The 19,156-nt window shown below is 44.5% G+C and overlaps 1 protein-coding gene and 1 long non-coding RNA gene across 5 annotated transcripts in view; one reads left to right on the forward strand and one right to left on the reverse strand.

The window, feature by feature from the left end:
* LOC102892869 (myomegalin) overlaps positions 1 to 19,156 on the forward strand; it is a 108,095-nt gene that overhangs the window by 27,955 nt on the left and 60,984 nt on the right. The window contains exons 3-5 of one of the 4 annotated variants that reach the window (XM_025052244.1): positions 79 to 202; positions 423 to 598; positions 3,800 to 3,917. In XM_025052244.1, coding sequence (XP_024908012.1) covers positions 79 to 202; positions 423 to 598; positions 3,800 to 3,917 — 418 coding nt within the window. Of the gene's footprint in view, positions 1 to 78; positions 203 to 422; positions 599 to 3,799; positions 3,918 to 16,020; positions 17,468 to 19,156 lie in introns of those variants that run through there. The other 3 variants (XM_025052241.1, XM_025052242.1, XM_025052243.1) reach the window with 3 other exon arrangements.
* Positions 11,366 to 15,528, reverse strand: LOC112486151. Its single transcript, XR_003048656.1, has 2 exons — positions 15,402 to 15,528; positions 11,366 to 14,548 (listed from the first exon to the last, which is right to left on the reverse strand). It is a non-coding gene; the product is annotated as an uncharacterized LOC112486151 (long non-coding RNA).

The raw sequence follows: 19,156 nt of genomic DNA on the forward strand, positions 1-19,156 counted from the left end.
TTATCGGTGTGACTCTGACTCAGTGAAACGACCTGAATGGGTCCACTCGCCGACTTACCTGACGCTCTGTGGTTTCAGGGCTGACGCGGAGACCCTCAACAGCCAGAATGAAGCCGAGCTCCGGCGCCAGTTTGAGGAGCGACAGCAGGAGACGGAGCACGTTTACGAGCTCCTGGAGAATAAGATCCAGCTTCTGCAGGAGGTGAGCGGGCGCCCCGAAGGCCCACGCCTGCGGATCCCTACTGCCTCTTCCCCACCTGCCCTGCCCTCTGCGTTCACCTTTCCGTCCCCGCCTCCCTCCCCAGACTCCTTGCGTGTCCCCGTGCCCTCACGTGTCCCCGTGTCCTCATGTGTCCCTGTGTCTTCGGGCTCCCGCCCGGGCTGAAGACTCTGCAGCCTCTCAGAGTTCCTTCTCCTTGCAGGAGTCCAGGCTAGCGAAGAACGAGGCCCCGTGGATGGCAGCTCTGGCAGAAGCCGAGAAGGAGTGTAACCTGGAGCTCTCGGAGAAGCTGAAGGGCGACACCAAGGGCGGGGCCGATGCAGCGGGAGACAGGGTCAGGCCCGACCCATACACCGAGGCCCTGGCTCAGAGGGACGGGTGGGTGACTTTCACCACTCTGTTTATTACTTGTCTTGTGCTTGATCTCGAGGCTGTGAGAGCATATAGCAGCCCTGCTGTTTGGTCCCCTTTAAGAACTGACAGCGAGTGGACCGTCACCATTTCTAAGAGTTTATGGCTCCTACAACCAAAGAATTCCTTCTCCAAGTTGAGTCTTCAGTGGTTTTCATGAACAGGACGCATTCGTTGGTAACTAGGAGCCTTAAGCAGGTGTAAGGAGAACGGTCGCAAGCGGGAGATGTGGATTCACTGAGTCAGCAAACGTTGATTGAGCATCTGAGACGTGCCGGACACTGGGCCGAGCACAAAGGTCGCGGAGTTGAAAAGACCCGGTTGTCTCATCAAGAAATGTGTTACACGATTTTAATAAGTCCTCCGGTAGAAGTAACATGGGATGCTCTGGGGACGTGGAGGATTGTCACCTAGTCCAAACTAAAGGAGCAGGTTGCCATCGAAAGTTTCCCAGAGGAGTCGAACTCCCAGCTGAGGTTTGAAGAAGGAAGGGAAGTTAGAAGGAAGAGCAGGAAGTGGGTGGAGGAGACAAATGTTCTGCACAGAGGGGGAACGGTGGAGGGGGAGACACAGGGACGGGCGTATTTCAAGACGCACAAATAGGTCCCATAGCTAGAGCAGAGGGTCTGGGGAAGACTAGTGAGAAGCAGGCCGCCTTGGGAATAGGAGTCCGATTGTGCCAGCTTTGTATGCCATAGCCAGGCACTTGAATTTTCTCCTAAAGGTAACTGGGCCGTTGTCGGGGCTGCCATCGTCCGGGTCACTGCAGCCACTTCCTTTTTCCTTTACTTCCGGTTCTACTTCTCTCCATTCCATCCCAATCTAACAATTCGGAGCAGTTTTAAGTGGAGGATCTAACAATATCAAATTGACACATACTTTAGCCTCTTAGATGCATGATACTCTGACGGCACGAAAAGCCTTCGGTGGCTTTTAACTGAATAGGTGAAGATAGCGCCGTGCACGCACATTGACCAGCGTGACTTTTTTGAGACACAGATCCGATCACGTCATGGCAGAGCCGTTTAACAAGCTGTCCAACGTCTTCGGAAGAGAAGCTCCATTCTCCTTAATGTGGCCATCGAAGCCTTTTGTCATCCCATCTCTGATTTCTCCCAGGATCGTCCCCACCATCACACGTCACTGGTGCCAAACCAGTGACAATAACGATGACTGAGGTTCGCTGAGCCCTGACCCTACAGTGGAGCCGAGGACTTTATGTTCCTCCTTAATTCTCTTAACAACCCCACGATCCCGTGAGATAGGGATTATTATACTTTAGAAATGAGGAAACTGGGATTTAGAAAGTTACAAAACACGGTTTCAGGCCTCGCTGGGATCCAAACCCAGAAACCTCACCGCCTCCATATTAAAGCAGAATGCTGTGTCAGGTCTCCAGAATTCTGCTCACTCTCTTCCTTCTGGGGAACACGTCTGTCTTTTTCCCTCCCAGTGAATTCCTTTTCATTCCTTAAACCTCACTGAGGCATCCGTCGTTACTTCTGTGAAGGCTTTTGTGACGGAGAATTAAGTCTATATCGTTGCTTCGTTTTATATACACATCCATCATTGCGCGCCGGTGAACTCCTTTTCATTCCTTAAACCTCACTGAGGCATCCATCGTTACTTCTGTGAAGGCTTTTGTGACAGAATTAAGTCTATATTGTTGCTTCGTTTTATATACACATCCATCATTGCGCGATTCTCAGTGTGGTGTTGTATTTCCTTTCAGATCTCCCTGCTAGGTCCCCTGAGACTTTGTCTCTTTTCCGTATCCCAATAAACCCTTGTTAAACTAAAAAAGGAAGGAAGGAAGGAAGGAAAGAAGGAAGGAAGGAAACACACCTGATGAATAAATTGAGGGAGTTCATATCGGAGGAGCTTGAACAGCTTTGGAAAGTAGGAGAATAGCTCATCCGTAGAGACCGAGGGTCAGAGGAATGAGTGAAGTTTGAGGCTTAACAAAAGTAGAGATGTTCCAGCACAGATACCACAGGGGATTATCAGAATTACCATTACAGCTTACGTTTGTATAACGTCTGTAAGTTTTGAAAGTTCTTTCTCATCCCCGAATCTTCTCTGATCCCCATATCCTAAATGAATTTAGAATTTGCCTACAAGTTTCCTACTTGGCTTTCTGGTACCCCTCACCTGTCTGCCAAACTATTTTCCTCCCAGGGTGCTACCACTATTTTACACACTTAACGGGAATAATCGTCATAATTGGAAACGTTCATCTAGTCCCAGCACTTTTTCCAAGGACAGGTATCCGTAGTACTCTGAAGACTTATAAACAGAAATAGCAAGATATGCCTTCCACAGAGTAGAAGATGCATAACTGTTGGTTGGAACCTGTGGTTTGTATGTATACTTAGCACAGCAGGTGGTCTTTTAACTTCAGCCTGGTCTGAATTTCCAGCCTCTTCTCCAGCCCTCGTCTCTTGCCTTCAGGCTTTCCCCTTCTCCCATTCCAGTGACGCTTCCTCCAAATATATCATATCTTTCTGCCTTCCTTCCTTTGTTCGAGCTCTTCTTTTCTCTTGAACATCCCCCAGACTCCTGCAAGTCAGATGAATCACTTCTTCTTTGTCTGCGTTCCTGTATGTCCATGACAGCACCCAGTGTACTATGTGGTACACGCCTCTGCTAACTGGGCACTTATTACATTCTGTTACTGTTATTTTTTACATTGTTGTGTCTCCCCACTCCCCAGGCTCTTGGCACACACACCAAAAGAATTTAAGTTTCTACAGAATAGAGATCACGTCTTTTCCAACCTTATATCCCCAGTATTTGGTAGAGTGCGTTGAGTATACGTAATGGTTACCCAAGAATTGTTTATTGAGTAGAACAGTAATAACAACCAAATAAAGCACTTCTGGGCCCTTGTTCCAAGAGTTACATACCTATGGTCTGTAGATCCATTTATAGCTTCAGGTAGTCTATGAACCCGTGACAGTGTAAGCCAAAAGTCATTTGTGTAAATGACTTTTTGGGGCTGGAGCAGAGCACACATGGCTTTCTGAAGAAAAGTCTCAAAGAGGTCAGTGACCCAAGAAAGCTAAAAACCTACTCTACTGGACCTGCTATCTTTGGAGCGGTCTGAAAATGGAAGGCAATTATAGCATCATGACCATAATCGTTGTTCTTACTGTTTCTTTGATCTAGACGGATTGAAGAACTGAGTCAGAGCCTGGCCACCCAGGAGAAGCTTGTAGAACAGCTCTCTCAAGAAAAACAACAGTTGCTGCATCTGTTGGAGGGGCCAACTAGCATGGAGGTACAGGTGAGGCTTGGGCTATACTTCCTGAGGCACTTGCTTCATGCGTTTACGAGCCCTATTTTTTAAACATATAAATCTATTAGCTAGCTATCGCCATGTAACAAATTACTACATACTTAATTGCTTAAAACCAAATACATTTATGAGCCCACAGCTTCTGTGGGTCAGAAATCCAGGAATGGCTTATCTGGTTTCTCTGCTCAGGGTCTCACAAGTCTGAAACCAAGGTGTCAGCTGGGCCGCCTTCTCATCTGGGGGCTCATTTAAGAAAGGATCTGCTTCTGAGCTCCCTCGGGTTGTGGGAAGAATACATCTGTGTGGCCGTAGAAGTGATGGCAGCTTGCTTCTTCATGCCCAGCGGTGGAAGGAAAGGGAGGAGGAACGGGAAATGGAGCAGGAGAGAGACTGTTGCTTCTCTCACCTCCGGCTACCTGACTAAGCCAGGCCTACCACTACGCTAGCCCTTTGGCTTAACTTAAAGCCAGCTAAGCAGGGACTTCATGACATCTGCAGCATCCCTTCATTTTTGACATATAACAGCATGATGATGTAGTGATGATCCATCACCTTTGCCGTATTCTATTGGTGAGAAGCGAGTTACAGGCCCTGCCCACGCTCAAGGGGTGGGGATTGTACACAGGTGTGGATACCCGGAAGTGGGAATCATAGGGCCATTAGAATTTCGCCTACCACCCTGAATGATTTATAACTCTGTAGTATGTATAATGTGGTTCTAATATCGAAGAGAGGTCCCTCACTCCAGTGAAAAGAATTGCATTAATCCACATTGTTGCTTTTGGAAGTAACCTCAGAGGGAGCTCCCTCCTCCATCTGACTTTGAATTTACTCAAAAGATACTTTCTAAAGGAACCCTAGCATATATCTGTGACCGAGCAATGTAAGCAATTACTAGGTATTCTTAGAAGTCTTAGACCAGTGACAAAACAAAATATGTGTGGTTTAATCTGTCGGTTCGCATACACAGAGATTGGAGTCAGGATAAAAAGAGCAGTGATGAAAATTCCTTTAAACAGTGCTTCCCAACCTTTCCCTTGTTGGGCACAAGTAGCAAACGGTAGTATTTGCTACTTGTGTCGCGGTCACTTGGAAGTGGCTGGCCAGGCGCTCAGGCCACAACAAGGGCAGAGGGAGTCACTTTCTTGGCCACGCTCGTAAACCTCTCGGACTGTGGCTCCATTTTATTTGGAAAGCTCTGGTTAACAAACTCAGGAAATGATGTATGTACATATAATTTGACAGATAAGGGTAAAAATTAAAGTTCATAGGCTTTTTTTCAAGACGGATATTGAAATACATGAAATGCTCTGGCAGGCTCGTGAAAAGATTCTATAACATTTTGTAATCAGAAAGGAGTTGGCTGGGAATTAGGAGAATTGGATTTCTATCTTGAGTCTTTATTAACTGTATGACTGTATCACTTCTCAGCTTCCATATGTGTAAAACAGGAAAATTGGCCCAAATAATCTCCAATGTTTCCTATAATTCCGATATTCTATTATACTGAGTCTAGCATCATTGGAAAAAGTGTGAAGCCCCCAAGATGAGCACTTTGAAAGACATACTACTCATGTAACTTCTGAAACAAAATCACTCTCGTTACTCCAGCTTTATATGAATAGATACACAAACACAGCTATATTGATGCACACGTATTTCTTTCCATCGGTGTCTTTGGTAAGCACCAAAATGGTTATATGTAATTCAGTCTTTGCAACGCTGGTGAAGGGAATTAGTTTTGTATCAGTTTTCAGAAAAGACTTGAAGAACAGAAAGATGATAATTTCAAAGAAACTAAATTACTTAAATTCCATTCTAAAGGGATGCTTAGAACGGGATAAGTACAACACACACAAGATAATAACACTGTGGGCAGAACAAAGAAATGCATCAATTCACATCAGTTATACTAAACTGATAAGCTTCTTTAATGTTGCCTGGAACCTAAAAAGATCTATTTTCATTTTTATTATTATTACAAAACTCCATACATTTATAGACCTGATTATATTGTGCTGTTCGTTTTAAGACAGTGTTTCTCAAACCTTTTCATGGAAAGTTTATTTTCCATGAAATGGTTTTGTGCCCATGGTACTCTGAAGTAAGTGATCGAGGCTGGTCATGGGTGGAGGTGATCGCCCATGTCCGACTTCGAACATGTCGAGAGCCGAGGGTTGACATCTCGGCACAGTGGTGCGCCACTGCGAGGCACACTGGCTGGAACACCCACGTTGGAAATCTGTGCCATCACGGTCCTCTGACAGAAGATCCTCTCAGATGTGGAGGGAGGACGGAAAGCCTCCCACAGCTCATTTCCTAGTGTCTCTCTTTGGGTCTGTGCCTTATGAAAACAAAAAATGAAGCCCCAAGTACTGGCCAGTGGCCTGGCCACAGGATGCAGCCATCCAGTGCGCATCCAGCTGATCCTTGGAAAACTCCCTTCTTTTCCCAGCGTGTGTTCAGATTCCAAGGGGAAGGAAATGGGCTTGGTCACTGTGCTTCTGTCTTATCCTCTATGGCCTGGACAGAAAAAAATAGCGAAGTGATTTCTGTAACATCTTGGGAACCTTTAGCCATACTCAGGTGGTTCTGACTGACTTATAGAAAGAACAGTGCAGGCAAGTCTAAGTTTAGAGAAAGAATCCTGATCCTTTGATAACTGACTCTAAAATAAAGTCTGGATTTTAACTAGGGGAGCGAAATGAAAGAATGGGAGATTGAGCTCGGGTTTTGGAATTGGAATCCTAATGTCAACGTGTTTCTTACGTATGGCCTTGGACAAGTCACATAACCTCTCTGAGTACGGTTTCCTCCTCTGTAAAACAGGGATAAAAATACCTAATGTTTCGTTGCTCAGTGGAGACATTTTGTAGAAAGCGTATGGCCCTTTGTTAACCAGTTTTTTAAAAAAACAACTGAAATAAAATGAAAGAAGTTTTCATAGCTGCTGAAACAAAAGATCCCAGATATGAGGAGTTGTAGGATAAACAAACAAACAAAAAACTCTAATGTTCAAAAATTATTTGTAAAATTTATTTATTTGTAAAAATTAGTAATAATCTATATGAGGAGTCTAGCATATTCCTTAACACATGGCAACAACTATTGTCACCATCCTCATTAACAACCTGAAGGAGAGGAAGGCTGTTCTTAAGTGAGTGGCAGCTGTGAAGACGCAGTCAGTGAGTCAGATGTGACAGACTTCACTCACACTGTAACTGTCTTTGTCTTCCAAAAGACAAAATCAATGAATACAGCAGTTGCTTATCAGTGAGCTCAATGGTCACAGTTCTCCCTCTGGACTTGTGAGCCTTGTGCGTAGGAAAAACTATTTTACAGAGGAAGACTGAGCTCAAAGCTGTCCATCTGGGTTATGGCGACTCAGGAGTACAATGAAGTCGGGATGGGTCAGGACAAACCGGTCACAGTGATAATTACGTTCCCCTTCAATCTCCTCGACAAAGAGAAACATCAAAGCGTTTTCTAGTACATCCTGGGAACATTCAGTCATACTCAAATAGTTCACATTATTATAATATAAAACCTAGAAGTGAATTCATAGGATTTCTTAAGCACATATTGATAAAAATATTTATCAATGGAAATTCGACAACTTTTCTGTAGTAATGACATCAGCACATATTGTAGCACTTCCTTTTGAGCCAGGTGCTGCTCTAAATACCTTATATAGTAGTAGCTCGAATTAATTTAAGTCTCAAAACAACCCTGTGAGGCCTATACTGACATATGAGGCATGAAAAGAGAATAATTTAGAATAAAATAGTGCTCATTTTAATATGTAAATCCTTGAGCACAACTATAGTAAAGACATAAAGAAACAGGTGTTTATACTTGTATCAAAAATCACTGCGAACGTCACAGCTTCGCATGTAGTCTGACGTCATCAGTGTTGTTATGACATGCAAGCATGTCATGTTGACAATTCAAAGATGGCAAGTGGCAATGCCATCAGCAATGAGCAGGTGGCGATGCCAAGGTGAAAACTCTTGGTAAATTTCTAAATGAAACGAAAACAACCCTCTCCTAATTTACCGAGCAGTTTGAGTCATGGAAAATTCACTGAATATTAACGTGTTCACATATACAGCAGAATTAAGTCCTAGGTTCAGATAAATTGATTATGTAAACAATTTATTACCTCCATCAGTGCCCCGTGGAATAGTTGAAAGTCATTCAAATGTCATGCTCTGTCCACTGCAAGTTATGTAGCACCCTTTGCCCCATACTCATTATCGTGACGACAATAAAAACAAGAAACAGCCCGTGAGTGTATAAAATGTACTTTAGGAGATTGTATAGTTGCTCAGTAGAACCACTGGTCAAGGGAGTCCTAGCCTTCAAAGGGTTTATAGTCCAATAAGAGATTGGCACGTAAAGAACTCAAATACAGGATGATAAATGAATTATATACATAGTCTTAAAGGGACCCATAGATAACAGAGAATAAGTTTACCTATGGAAGTCAGAGAAAGCCTCACCTGGAAGTCACCCTTGACCTGGGCCTTAAAGGCTGAGCACATGAGGCAGAAAATGGGAGGAGTGCGTTCTAGGCAGGGGGGACAATATATATAGTGGTGTGGGACGTAGTTAGGAAATTGAGAATAATTGGTATCACCAAAGATATGATAAGTGTTGGAGAATGAAATACATAACTGGAAAGTACCATAAATATCAAGGTAAGGACTTCTTATTAGAGGCAACAGAGAACTAAAAAAAAAAAGGAAGGGGGAATAAAAGCAAATGATTTGCATCTTTTTTCAAGAAGGGCAGTCTTGGGGGTTGTTTAGACTGAGGACTGAGCCAGTAATTGGTGCCACCCATTGAGACAGTAAGTCATGGTTTGACACCGCTAATAATTGCTTTGTCTAATCCATTCTGTGAATTACACAGGGGTAAAGAATGATACAAGGTGCTTTGTCTCCCCCCTCTGTATACAGTAATATGTGGCAGCTCTTGCTATTTGTGACACAAATGTAACATGACACGGCCTCTGCTGTGGGTGTCATCCTCATCTATTAACAGTAGCAGCATCTTCATTCTCTCGGATAAGATAATTTCCATAAAAATTATTTGACTTGATTTTTCCGTCCCTGTTTTTCTTTTTCCATCCTACCAAAACACTGCAGCATCCATTTCAGCTGGAGTGTACTTGCACCGTACTTATGAACTTCTATTTTATAATTAATTTCATAGAACAGCAAAAAATGTTCTAAACTTGACGCGCCACTGACTGCTTCCAACCCTTCACGTCCATTCAGCTCGTTGCTGTGACCAGAGTGCTCAGGAGCCTTTTGATGTGGCTGTCATCTTTGTCACTAAGGAATCAGAAAATCAAATAAAGTTAAGCTTACGAAGCGTTTTTTCTCTTCCTTAGTGAAGGTATCTTCAGAGATGCAGGGAAAAGCTGTGATTGTTCCAGTTATTGATGCTATTCCCTTCTACAAAATAGTGGAAGCTTCATCTCAAAGAATCTTTAAATGAAAGCAGACATGGAGGGGGGCGAAGGCAAAGGGAAATGACATTCTTGCAGAGGAAAATCTAGAGGAATTCTTGTTTTGTTTCTTTCCTTTTTTTTCTGTCCATTTCCCCCCAGTATAATAGAAACAATATTTTTTAAAGTGTGATTTCACTGTGGCTGGCCTAAAAAAATGAAACGGGACAACAGAATTAGGGAGAGGCATGCGTTAAACAATCAGGCGGGCCCTTCCCACTCACACAAAGCAGCAGACACTCAAGCCATTGCGTTTCTGGCTTGTTGGAACCTAATGTAATAGCGCCGCTGTATTTCCTAAAATAGCAAACATTCCAGCGTTACCATGGAGAGATCTGACGTGTAGGTTAAGGCAAGAATGTGCTCTAAAGGCTTGCTGCAGAGACTGAAAACCTGCGGGGATTAGTAGCTCAGGCAGCTCCAGGCAACTATATAAGGAGACTTTTTTTAGAGCAGCTTTTCTGTAACCCCTGCTTAAGCTGATGAATGTTGAAGCTGGAGACTCATTGACAAATCCTCTTCAACATCACTGTCTCCCAGACATAATAACCCTCACTGGTAACATGTGTTGGGAACAGGCCTTACCAGCTAAGGCAATCCTAGTTCTGACCCTTCAGAGCAGCAAAGGAATGGGGAAAATAAAGGGGCTTCCTTACATCTTCATTGCAAATATTTATTGAGCATTTACAATGCACAGAGTACTGGCATGTGAAAGAACAGGAACCGCAAATGTATAAGGTTTCATCTCTGCCTTCTAGAAATTACAATGTAATTGGAAGGTAAGGTCACTGATGGAAAAAAATACAGGGCAGTAGAGAAAAAAATCATCATGGGCTGGGGTGGGCGGCAAGGATTCTGATCTTTGAGGACTGAGTATGATTTTAATAAGAGATGAAAAGAAAAGGCATCAATTCATTCATCCATTCCGGGATTATTTACGTAGATCTAGGAACATAGTGTTCTAAGTACCTCAGAAGATAACAAGATAAGTAAGGCGTGTATGGTCCCTCTTAAAGAGCTTACCAGCTAATGGGGAGAAGGGAATATGGAGAAATGACACGCAGATTACTACAGGTACAAAAGTGCTTTGGAAATTCAAAGACGAGGAAGATGTCTTTTGAGTGGATGAAGAAAGGCAGCTTAAAGGAAACACTTGAAAGTTGGATAGGATCTTGACAGGTAGAGGTGGGAGCGATAGCGAATGTTCTCAGTAGGTAAGATGGAGAGATAGAAGTTCAGAGTAAGGAAGTAAGAATATATGTAGAGGGACTTACATTAGAGGCTAGAGAACAAGGGTAAGGCCAGAGTCAGAGGGCCTTCCATGGCAGGGTAAGAAGTCTGGGATTCATTGATAAGTCATTAGGTCTCCGGGTTACCTACGCAGGAAGTAATTTATCTGAGTTCTGCTCTAGAAAGAGTAATGATGGAAGAGGGGAGAGTAGAGGGGAAGGAGTTGAAGGAACTAATTGTTATAGAACATTACCCAATATATGAAGTCCTTAGAGGGGAACCGAGAATGGGAGTTTGGTGCTAAGGTAAAAGAGTGAAATAAAATTTTAAGATAAATAAACAGTTCATTCACTCACGCATTCATGTATGCCAGTCAGTGACTGTTTATTGAGTACCTACCATGGCTAGACTTTGGTGCTGTTACGGGAAAAATGGTAAGAAAGGCAGAGCCCTTCCCCTTAGGGAACTTACATTCCTAATAAGGGAGACAGATCAATGACCAAGTAATCAAACAAACAAAAAATTGCAAATTGTGATAAGTACACTGAAGAAAACAAAGAATAGGGATTAGCAACCTTTCTGTGTAAAAAGACAGATAGTAAATAGTTTAGACTTTGTATGACATACATAAACTGTCTGCCATTGTTGCATAGAAACAGCCATACACAGTACATAAAGCAATCAGCATGGCTGTGTTCCAATAAAACTTTATTTACAAAAACAGGTGGGGGGCTGGCTTTAGCCCACAGTTCATCATTTGCTGACCCCTAATAGAGAATTAGGAAGAAGGATGGGGGCATTATAGGTCAGGAGAGGATGGCAATCAAGAGTTCAGTCTTTCCTGTGGTGATTTTGAGATGTCTCTGACATATGCAGATACAAATAGGAAGTCGGCTACTGGAGAACTGAACTCAGAGAATTTTGGGATGTAGCTATAAATGGGAAGCTACTGGTCTAAAGATGAGAAAGGATGAGATGACATTGAAATAAAAAGAGGTGGAAAGTGTCTAGGACTGGGCCTCAATGAACACATACAAAAGGTTCGTAGTGGGTATGACTCAGTTCACAAATTCAGTTATACAGGAGACATCACATTTCTTTGCTTCCTTTAGGTCAGTTAATGTTACCCAGAATTCCTGTCCTAATCAGGCTAGAATTCAGTTTCATCCATTTGGTACTTCTTCCTCCCTGCTCTCTCAGTTATGTGAAGGTGAAGGTCCCTAGGTTTTACCAGGTGCCAAAGAGTCGAGGAAATTGCTCTGATCACTGGTCCACCGCTAGGCGCCGTACCCCGGCAAGCATGGTTCTACCATCCCTAACAGCTTGCTCTACCGGACTCTTTCATGGAGCCAGAACTCATAGACTTACAGTCCCGCCTCTCCAAGTCACCCATTGCCTTTTCCTGCCCTCTCCTCCCCCAGGTTTTGCTGCTTCCCAGGGCACTGACAGGAATGGAGGTGGGTCCTGGTTATTCTTTGACCCCCCCCCCCCCAACTCTGTGAGTGAAATCTCTCCTTCTCCTCTCTTACTGACCTCAAAGATAGTTCTCTCTCTCCTCTTCCCACTGGGACACCTGGCTTAATCTTCTCAGTGGATTTAGAATTTTATAAGTCAGGGAATGCATTTGACTTTGGTCTCTGCTCTTTGCTCTGTAAAAACTCTTGAGTCAATATAATGCTAAAGGGCCTGACCATCAGATTAGAAAAGAGGGAGGCAGGGGCACGCAGGTCACGAAACACATTTGTACCCCGAAATCTACCCTGTCGCCATTGGGTTGGGGAAGAGGTGTGAGATGAAGCTGAAAAACAGATGAGAATTGTTTTGTAGAGATAATGAAATTCCAGGCTAAGGGTTTTGGGCTTCACCCTACCGGTAGTGGACAATGATGGATCTTTACTATGAATGTTTTGGAACTGGTACACAGGATTTTTAGAGGCGTAAGCGTCTAAGGCTTCATGGCGTGGTTCAAGTTTTAGGTTTCAAAAACCTGAAATGGAATGTGAAAGTATGGTGAAGCGACATTTCTGAACAAGCTTGAAAACGATCCGGCCAGCCTTTTCTCTCACGCTGAACTCACTCCAGCTCTTAACGGTGTCGACCATCCCTCTCATTCTGGAAACTCGGCCCCTCTCCCACCTGTGCTTTGACTGCAGAAGCGTTCCACTTCGTTTTCTCGGGCACCTAAACTCTGCATATCTCAAATCAAGTTTTCCATCATCTTTTTGCAAATGAACTCCTTAACTCTCACATTTCTGCTTATTTAGACCATTTTTTTCTAACAGTCTTTCACACCGAAAATCTTATCTCCATCTTTAATCATTCTCTCTCTTTTATCCTCTGCATATGTATTACCGAGTCCTGCTGTTCATTCCTTCAAAAACGGTTCTCATATTTACCACTTTCTTTATATGTCTACAGTGGACCTTTGTTACCCGACACAGGAATAAATGCAGTGGCTTTTTAACAGGTCTTCCTATAATCATCCCAAAATCTCTGCCTGAAACTCTAACCCATCCTGTTGCCTAGCTAACTTCCTAAAATAAAGTTTTCATCATGCCTCTGCTCTGCTCAAGTCCATAACATTAAGTCCCAGTTCTTTTGCATTGGCCAAACACTAACCAGTTTCTAGTCGCCAAGGCCGATGTAACGCCACAGCACAGTGTCTAGCTTACAGCTCACCCTTCATACATGGTCTTTGAGCGGTTATAGAGAATAAGATGTATACAGTAGATAAACCTGGACATTCAAATGTCCCACAAAATCCCCAACATCTCTCTTTACCTACAGGCTAGCACTGTATTTAACTCAGCTCCCAAGACTTCTGATGATTCTATTTTCTTTTTCTGTACTCCCTTCTTCTGTTTCATCCATCCTAAGACCCATCTCAAGTGCCTCTCGCCCCCTTCAGCTACGTCAGCCCATACATACTAATTTCAACTTTTTCTGCACTGCTATTGAATTTAAGTCAATACCATTTAACTTACTAATCATTCTAATTGTAGCATGCACATTTTCTCCCCTTTCAATAAACAAAGCTGCCTGAAGACAGAAAAAAGACATAATGAGTTTGCATAAATTCTTGCTTACTGGCTGACTGATTTAACATGTACTTTAAATTTCACTTAAACTGCTATGGGTATTTAATAACTTAATTTGAAAGACTCTAATATTTACTATTTTAAGATAGATTCTGCTGATACCCGTATTACTGCAATGTGCAGTTGAACTGGAAATCTCTTGGTTTTAAAACAGTGTTTGGAAATGCTGTGTTAGTATTTAACGCAAAGCACGATTGCTTCCTAGCATCTTAAAGATTTCCGAGCAGCGCAGTGAAATAAATCATGGTTGTGGCTTGACTAACTGGCTTGACTTGATATTCTTGCATTTTTCTCGTCTCTCGGAATCACTTTTTTTCCTGGCATAATTTTTAGTAATTAGAACAGCCATTTCCAATATCACAACTAGAGCAATGAAACCTAACACAACTGGTTTGAGACATGGGGATTTTCCACATCTTTCTCTTGGAAACTCCCTCCTAGCCCAGTAATGGTTCTTAGAAACACTGCAATGAAGGGAACACAATACGAAAGTGGCTACGGTTCCAAGAGCTACTTCCTAGGGCCCCCAAATCTAGAGATCGAAATAGAGATAGTGCAAAAGATCCTGACCCTAGTAATACTTAGGAATCTTGTTCCAAATAGTGATACAGTTCTCTGAAGTCAGCAGTTTTCTAAGTAGTTCTTCACTGATGGGTTTTTTCATTTATCTGCAGAATTTCTGGTCTTTTGACTGATGCTTTACTGAATACAGTGGATGAGAGTTCTAATTCAGTGGTTCTCGAAGTGTGGTTCCCAGGCAGCAGCTACAGCATGATCTGGAAATCAGCAATACAAATACTTGAGTCCCGCTCCAGACCAGTTGCATCAAAAACGCTAGTAGGCAGGTCCTACTAGCAATCTGTTTTAACAAACCCTTTTAGATGAGGTTCAGAAATACTATCACGAAGTTGTTCGTGAAATTTAGCATTATTGTAACTGGAAAGTGTCCTGCTCTGGGGGACTCCAGGTGATTGCTGAGGCCGTTCCCCTTCCAGTCTGGTGTCTGCATGCCTCTCAAAGCCCAGAAAACTCTTTACATGGACGTTCACACCTGGAGGCCTCCTGGCCAGAGCATCTTCCCTTGTCTTTCTGTGCATCCCAAGTTTGATACCCAAGGGCGGGTGACTTACAACTGTGTAGTGTTGAATGAGACAGGGCGCCAACTGAAGCAGTGAAATTCTCAGCCCTAATTACGCCGAGGGCAGCACTCCCTGACACTCTGGACTCTTGGCTCAAAGAAGCTAGGTCTTTCGTTCTAGCGTTTGTCTACACTCCGCACCCCCCAAAATAAAAACTGCAGTTCACCTGAACCTGAAAGAGAATTCGGTGATGGTAATCTACTCTCAGGTGTCTACAATCTTGAAAAAGCCCATTTTCTCTTCTATTATCTTCAAAATCTTGGTTAACTAGCTGCATTGACGTGGTATTTCCTGGACTCTTTCTCATGTGACTTTGTGCCCTCTCTGGATTTCTTTTGTAAAAAAAAAGGGGGGCGGGGCGCTAATCATCCACGATTGCTAAACCCACCACCCACACCCAACATCGCAAGGGGATAAACACTTGTCCTCTTGTAGATACTCCCAAGAGCCAAAGGAGAGGTTGACCTGAGACTCTTTAACTCCGCCCTACCTGCCCCGTTCTGGTTTATCAACCCTTTGTCCTCGCCCGCCTCTGCAGCCCCAGGGCTTTTTAATCCAGGCTCGGGGACGTGGTAGGGAGCGGAGGTGGGGCTGCAGGCGGGAGGGAGGCGGCGCGCAGCGGTACCTAGCGGCGCTGCCAGGCTGTTCCATCCGGAGTACGTGGCACTACCCGTGGGGAGAGGGGGAGGGCGTTCGGCTTTCTCCTCCCCGTGCAGAGCCTCGGGACATGCTGCAGGGGCGGGGGGAGGATCCAAGAGCGAACTGCTGCGCTTTTTCAGTGAAATCTCAGCAGATGAAAGTGGCCTGGCAGTGGTCAGCGTACCCCCTCTCCCCATTGGGTGGGTGGAGGTACCCACTGTGAGTCAGTTCTGTGCTCCGCTGCCAGCAGCCGTGACCCGATTTGGAGCGTGTGGAGCGCCCTCGCCACCCCGCATGCGCAGAGCGGGGCGCGGCCTCCCGGACTACAGTTCCCAGAGGAACCTGCGGTGGCCGCGGGCGCCGAGCCGCTGACGCCATCTTGAAATCCGATCCTCGGTCCCCGAGCCTTTGCGTCAGCGACTGACGGCAGCTAGAGTACCGCGAGCCCAGCCTGCTGAAGGGGAGGACGTTGCGGACGCGGCGGCTGGCGGGAGGGACAGCAGGAGGCGACGGAGCAGGTTCGGAGTGCGGCCGGCGCTGCTGTCACTCAGCATCCCCCCGAGGCGTTTCTGCGCCCGCGCGCTCCCCGAGGGGCGGGGCTGACCACTGTGGTACCCGGAGCCCGCGCGCGGGTGGCAGAGGGGCGCCCCTGCACGGTGGGGACCCCACCGGGTTGTACTATGCCGTCCGGAGGCCACCGAGGCGGGAGGCGGAGCGCAGCCGAGCGCCAGTGAGTTAATACCGAGCAGCGGCAGCCGCCTCGGGGAAGCTCGGCCACCGCGGGGAGGGAAGATGAAGGAGATTTGCAGGATCTGTGCCCGGGAGCTGTGTGGAAACCAGAGGCGCTGGATCTTCCACACGGCGTCCAAGCTCAACCTCCAGGTTCTGCTTTCGCACGTCCTGGGCAAGGATGTCTCCCGCGATGGCAAAGCCGAGTTTGCTTGCAGCAAATGTGCTTTCATGCTCGATCGGATCTACAGATTCGACACTGTCATTGCCCGGATCGAAGCCCTTTCTATTGAGCGCTTGCAGAAGCTGCTGCTGGAGAAGGACCGCCTCAAGTTCTGCATTGCTAGCATGTATCGCAAGAATAACGATGACTCCGGCGCGGAGACCAAGGCGGGCAATGGGACAGTTGACATTTCCGGCTTACCCGATGTGAGGTACTCTGCGTTGCTCCAGGAAGATTTTGCCTATTCAGGCTTTGAGTGTTGGGTAGAAAATGAGGACCAGATTCAGGAGCTGCACAGCTGCCATGCTTCAGAAGGCCCTGGAACCCGACCCAGGAGATGCCGTGGTTGTGCAGCTTTGCGAGTTGCCGATTCTGACTATGAAGCCATTTGTAAAGTGCCTCGCAAGGTGGCCAGAAGTATCTCGTGTGGCCCTTCTTCCCGGTGGTCCACTAGCATTTGCACTGAGGAACCAGCGTTGTCTGAGGTTGGGCCGCCCGACTTACCAAACACGAAGGTACCCCCAGACGGAGAAAGCATGGAGGAAGGGACACCGGGATCCTCTGTGGAATCTTTGGACGCAAGTGTCCAGGCCAGCCCTCCACAACAAAAGGATGAGGACACAGAGAGAGGTGCAAAGGAGCTTGTAAAGTGTGACTGTTGTTCAGATGAACAGACAGCACAGCATATGTGTAACCACAAGCTGGAGCTGGCTCTTAGCATGATTAAAGGTCTTGATTATAAACCCATCCAGAGCCCCCGAGGGAGCAGGCTTCCCATTCCAGTGAAATCCAGCCCACCTGGAGCCAGGCCTGGCCCTATCATGGCAGATGGAGTGAGTTCCGGTTTCCTGAACAGGTCTTTGAAACCCCTTTACAAGACACCTGTCAGTTATCCCTTGGAGATTTCAGACCTGCAGGAGCTGTGGGATGATCTCTGTGAAGAGTATTTGCCACTTCGGGTCCAGGTATACAAGATGGCTACATAGTGCCTTTTCGATCATAGTTATCTGGCCTCAAGCTTGACACGATTCTGTCTAGGTGAAGGTTAATAATATTCTAGACTTAGGAAAATTAATCCTTGAGCCCATTTTTGTTGCACCTTTTGCTTGTGTCCCACTTAGTAAATGTGACTCACACTCAAATAATTTGCTTTACATAATCTTTGTGACGATATCTGTTGTCCTTCCATTAATTATTAAAAGTGCAGACCTTTTAAGACAAAAGGGTGAAGATTGCTAATTCACTTTTACCCTATGAAAAGACATAATCATTTCTGAGTAGAACTCTTCCCTCTTACCACCCCACCCCGTTTTTTGGTTTCTATTTTTAGATTCGTAGATGTTTTCTTCCATTCTGTAAGGGAGTTTTCCCTAGAGCATTAAACCTTTTATCCCCAGGTATGCCTCAAACTGATTAGAGCGGAGGGTAAAGGTTTGGGGAAAACCTATTAATTCACCAAAGTATTGTAACATCTGGGCAATATTTATACTAAATTAATATGTCATTTGAAGACTAACGAGGACTTGCTCATAAAAGAGACTTGGGAATTCAAGCGTTGTCATTTTTTTAAATGTTAAGACAAAAACTGTTCCCAGCTAGTTTGTCTACTGAGCTCCTTTAGAAGATGTTTGATATTAAAGTCTTCATCCATGATTGGGTGGTAGGAAAGTTTCATCTACTATACACTTTGAATTTCTTAATGAGTAGGATATGGCAGTTTATCTTAATGTGAGCTGTTATCCGCTCAACTGATTTTGTGCCACCCTTTTAAATTTAGCTATGCACAGGGACCTGGGAGATGCTATTTTGTTTCTACAGCAACAGTAAATGCTAGGTGCATGCAGTTAACTTTGTGAAACACCTGGCCTATTCTGCTTGATACAGATTCTTCAGTGATAACGTTACAAAGGCGGACAATCCAGAAGGCATTTTTGGAAAGCTGGATATGGTCAACATCATGCTAGAAATGTAGACCTTAATAACAAATGAAATTGTTGATTGTCAGTTGAAAGTTTTGAAAAGTATTTCTGTTATATATAAAATTAGCATTCAATAAGAACTTAAGCAGAAAATGGGAAGCATTTTTAAATTTACACAAAATCGTCAGAAACAGCATATATGAAAGCATTATGAAAAAGTTAAATGTGTTTTCATTCATATAAAATGTCAAATATTAGTGCGCCTGACGCTTGTGCACTTCTTTTCTTTTGCTTCCTTTTCTGTCGTGGAGCCTCACAGCTAAATTTGGGCTCTACAGTATTTGTGTGACCAGACAGAGATGTCACAAATTAAACATGGTGTTTTCATGTTGGAATCTAAAAGTAGTCTGGGCAGGGTGGGTGGGAAATAAGCTTTTTTTTTAAGCCCTCTAAAATCTGGCCGATATGTAGGAAGGAGAAGACTTAGAAAATTAAAGGCAAAAACAAAAGGAGTATTTTCTCCATATTTAATTAAAAATACTGTCTTTTGGTGCCCGCACTCAACAAATTTTGGAGCTGGAAAGGATTTTAAAGATCATCTCATGCAGGCCCTGTTTAGAGATATGGAAAGCTCATGGTTTAAATAACTTAGCCCAGGTACAGGCAAAGATCCCTAACCATTCTCAGCCAGGACCTTTCTATTTTATAAATTAAACCACATTGCCTGATACACAT

This window comes from Pteropus alecto, unplaced genomic scaffold (genome assembly GCF_000325575.1).
Source record: "Pteropus alecto unplaced genomic scaffold, ASM32557v1 scaffold106, whole genome shotgun sequence".
Taxonomy (NCBI): domain Eukaryota; kingdom Metazoa; phylum Chordata; class Mammalia; order Chiroptera; family Pteropodidae; genus Pteropus; species Pteropus alecto.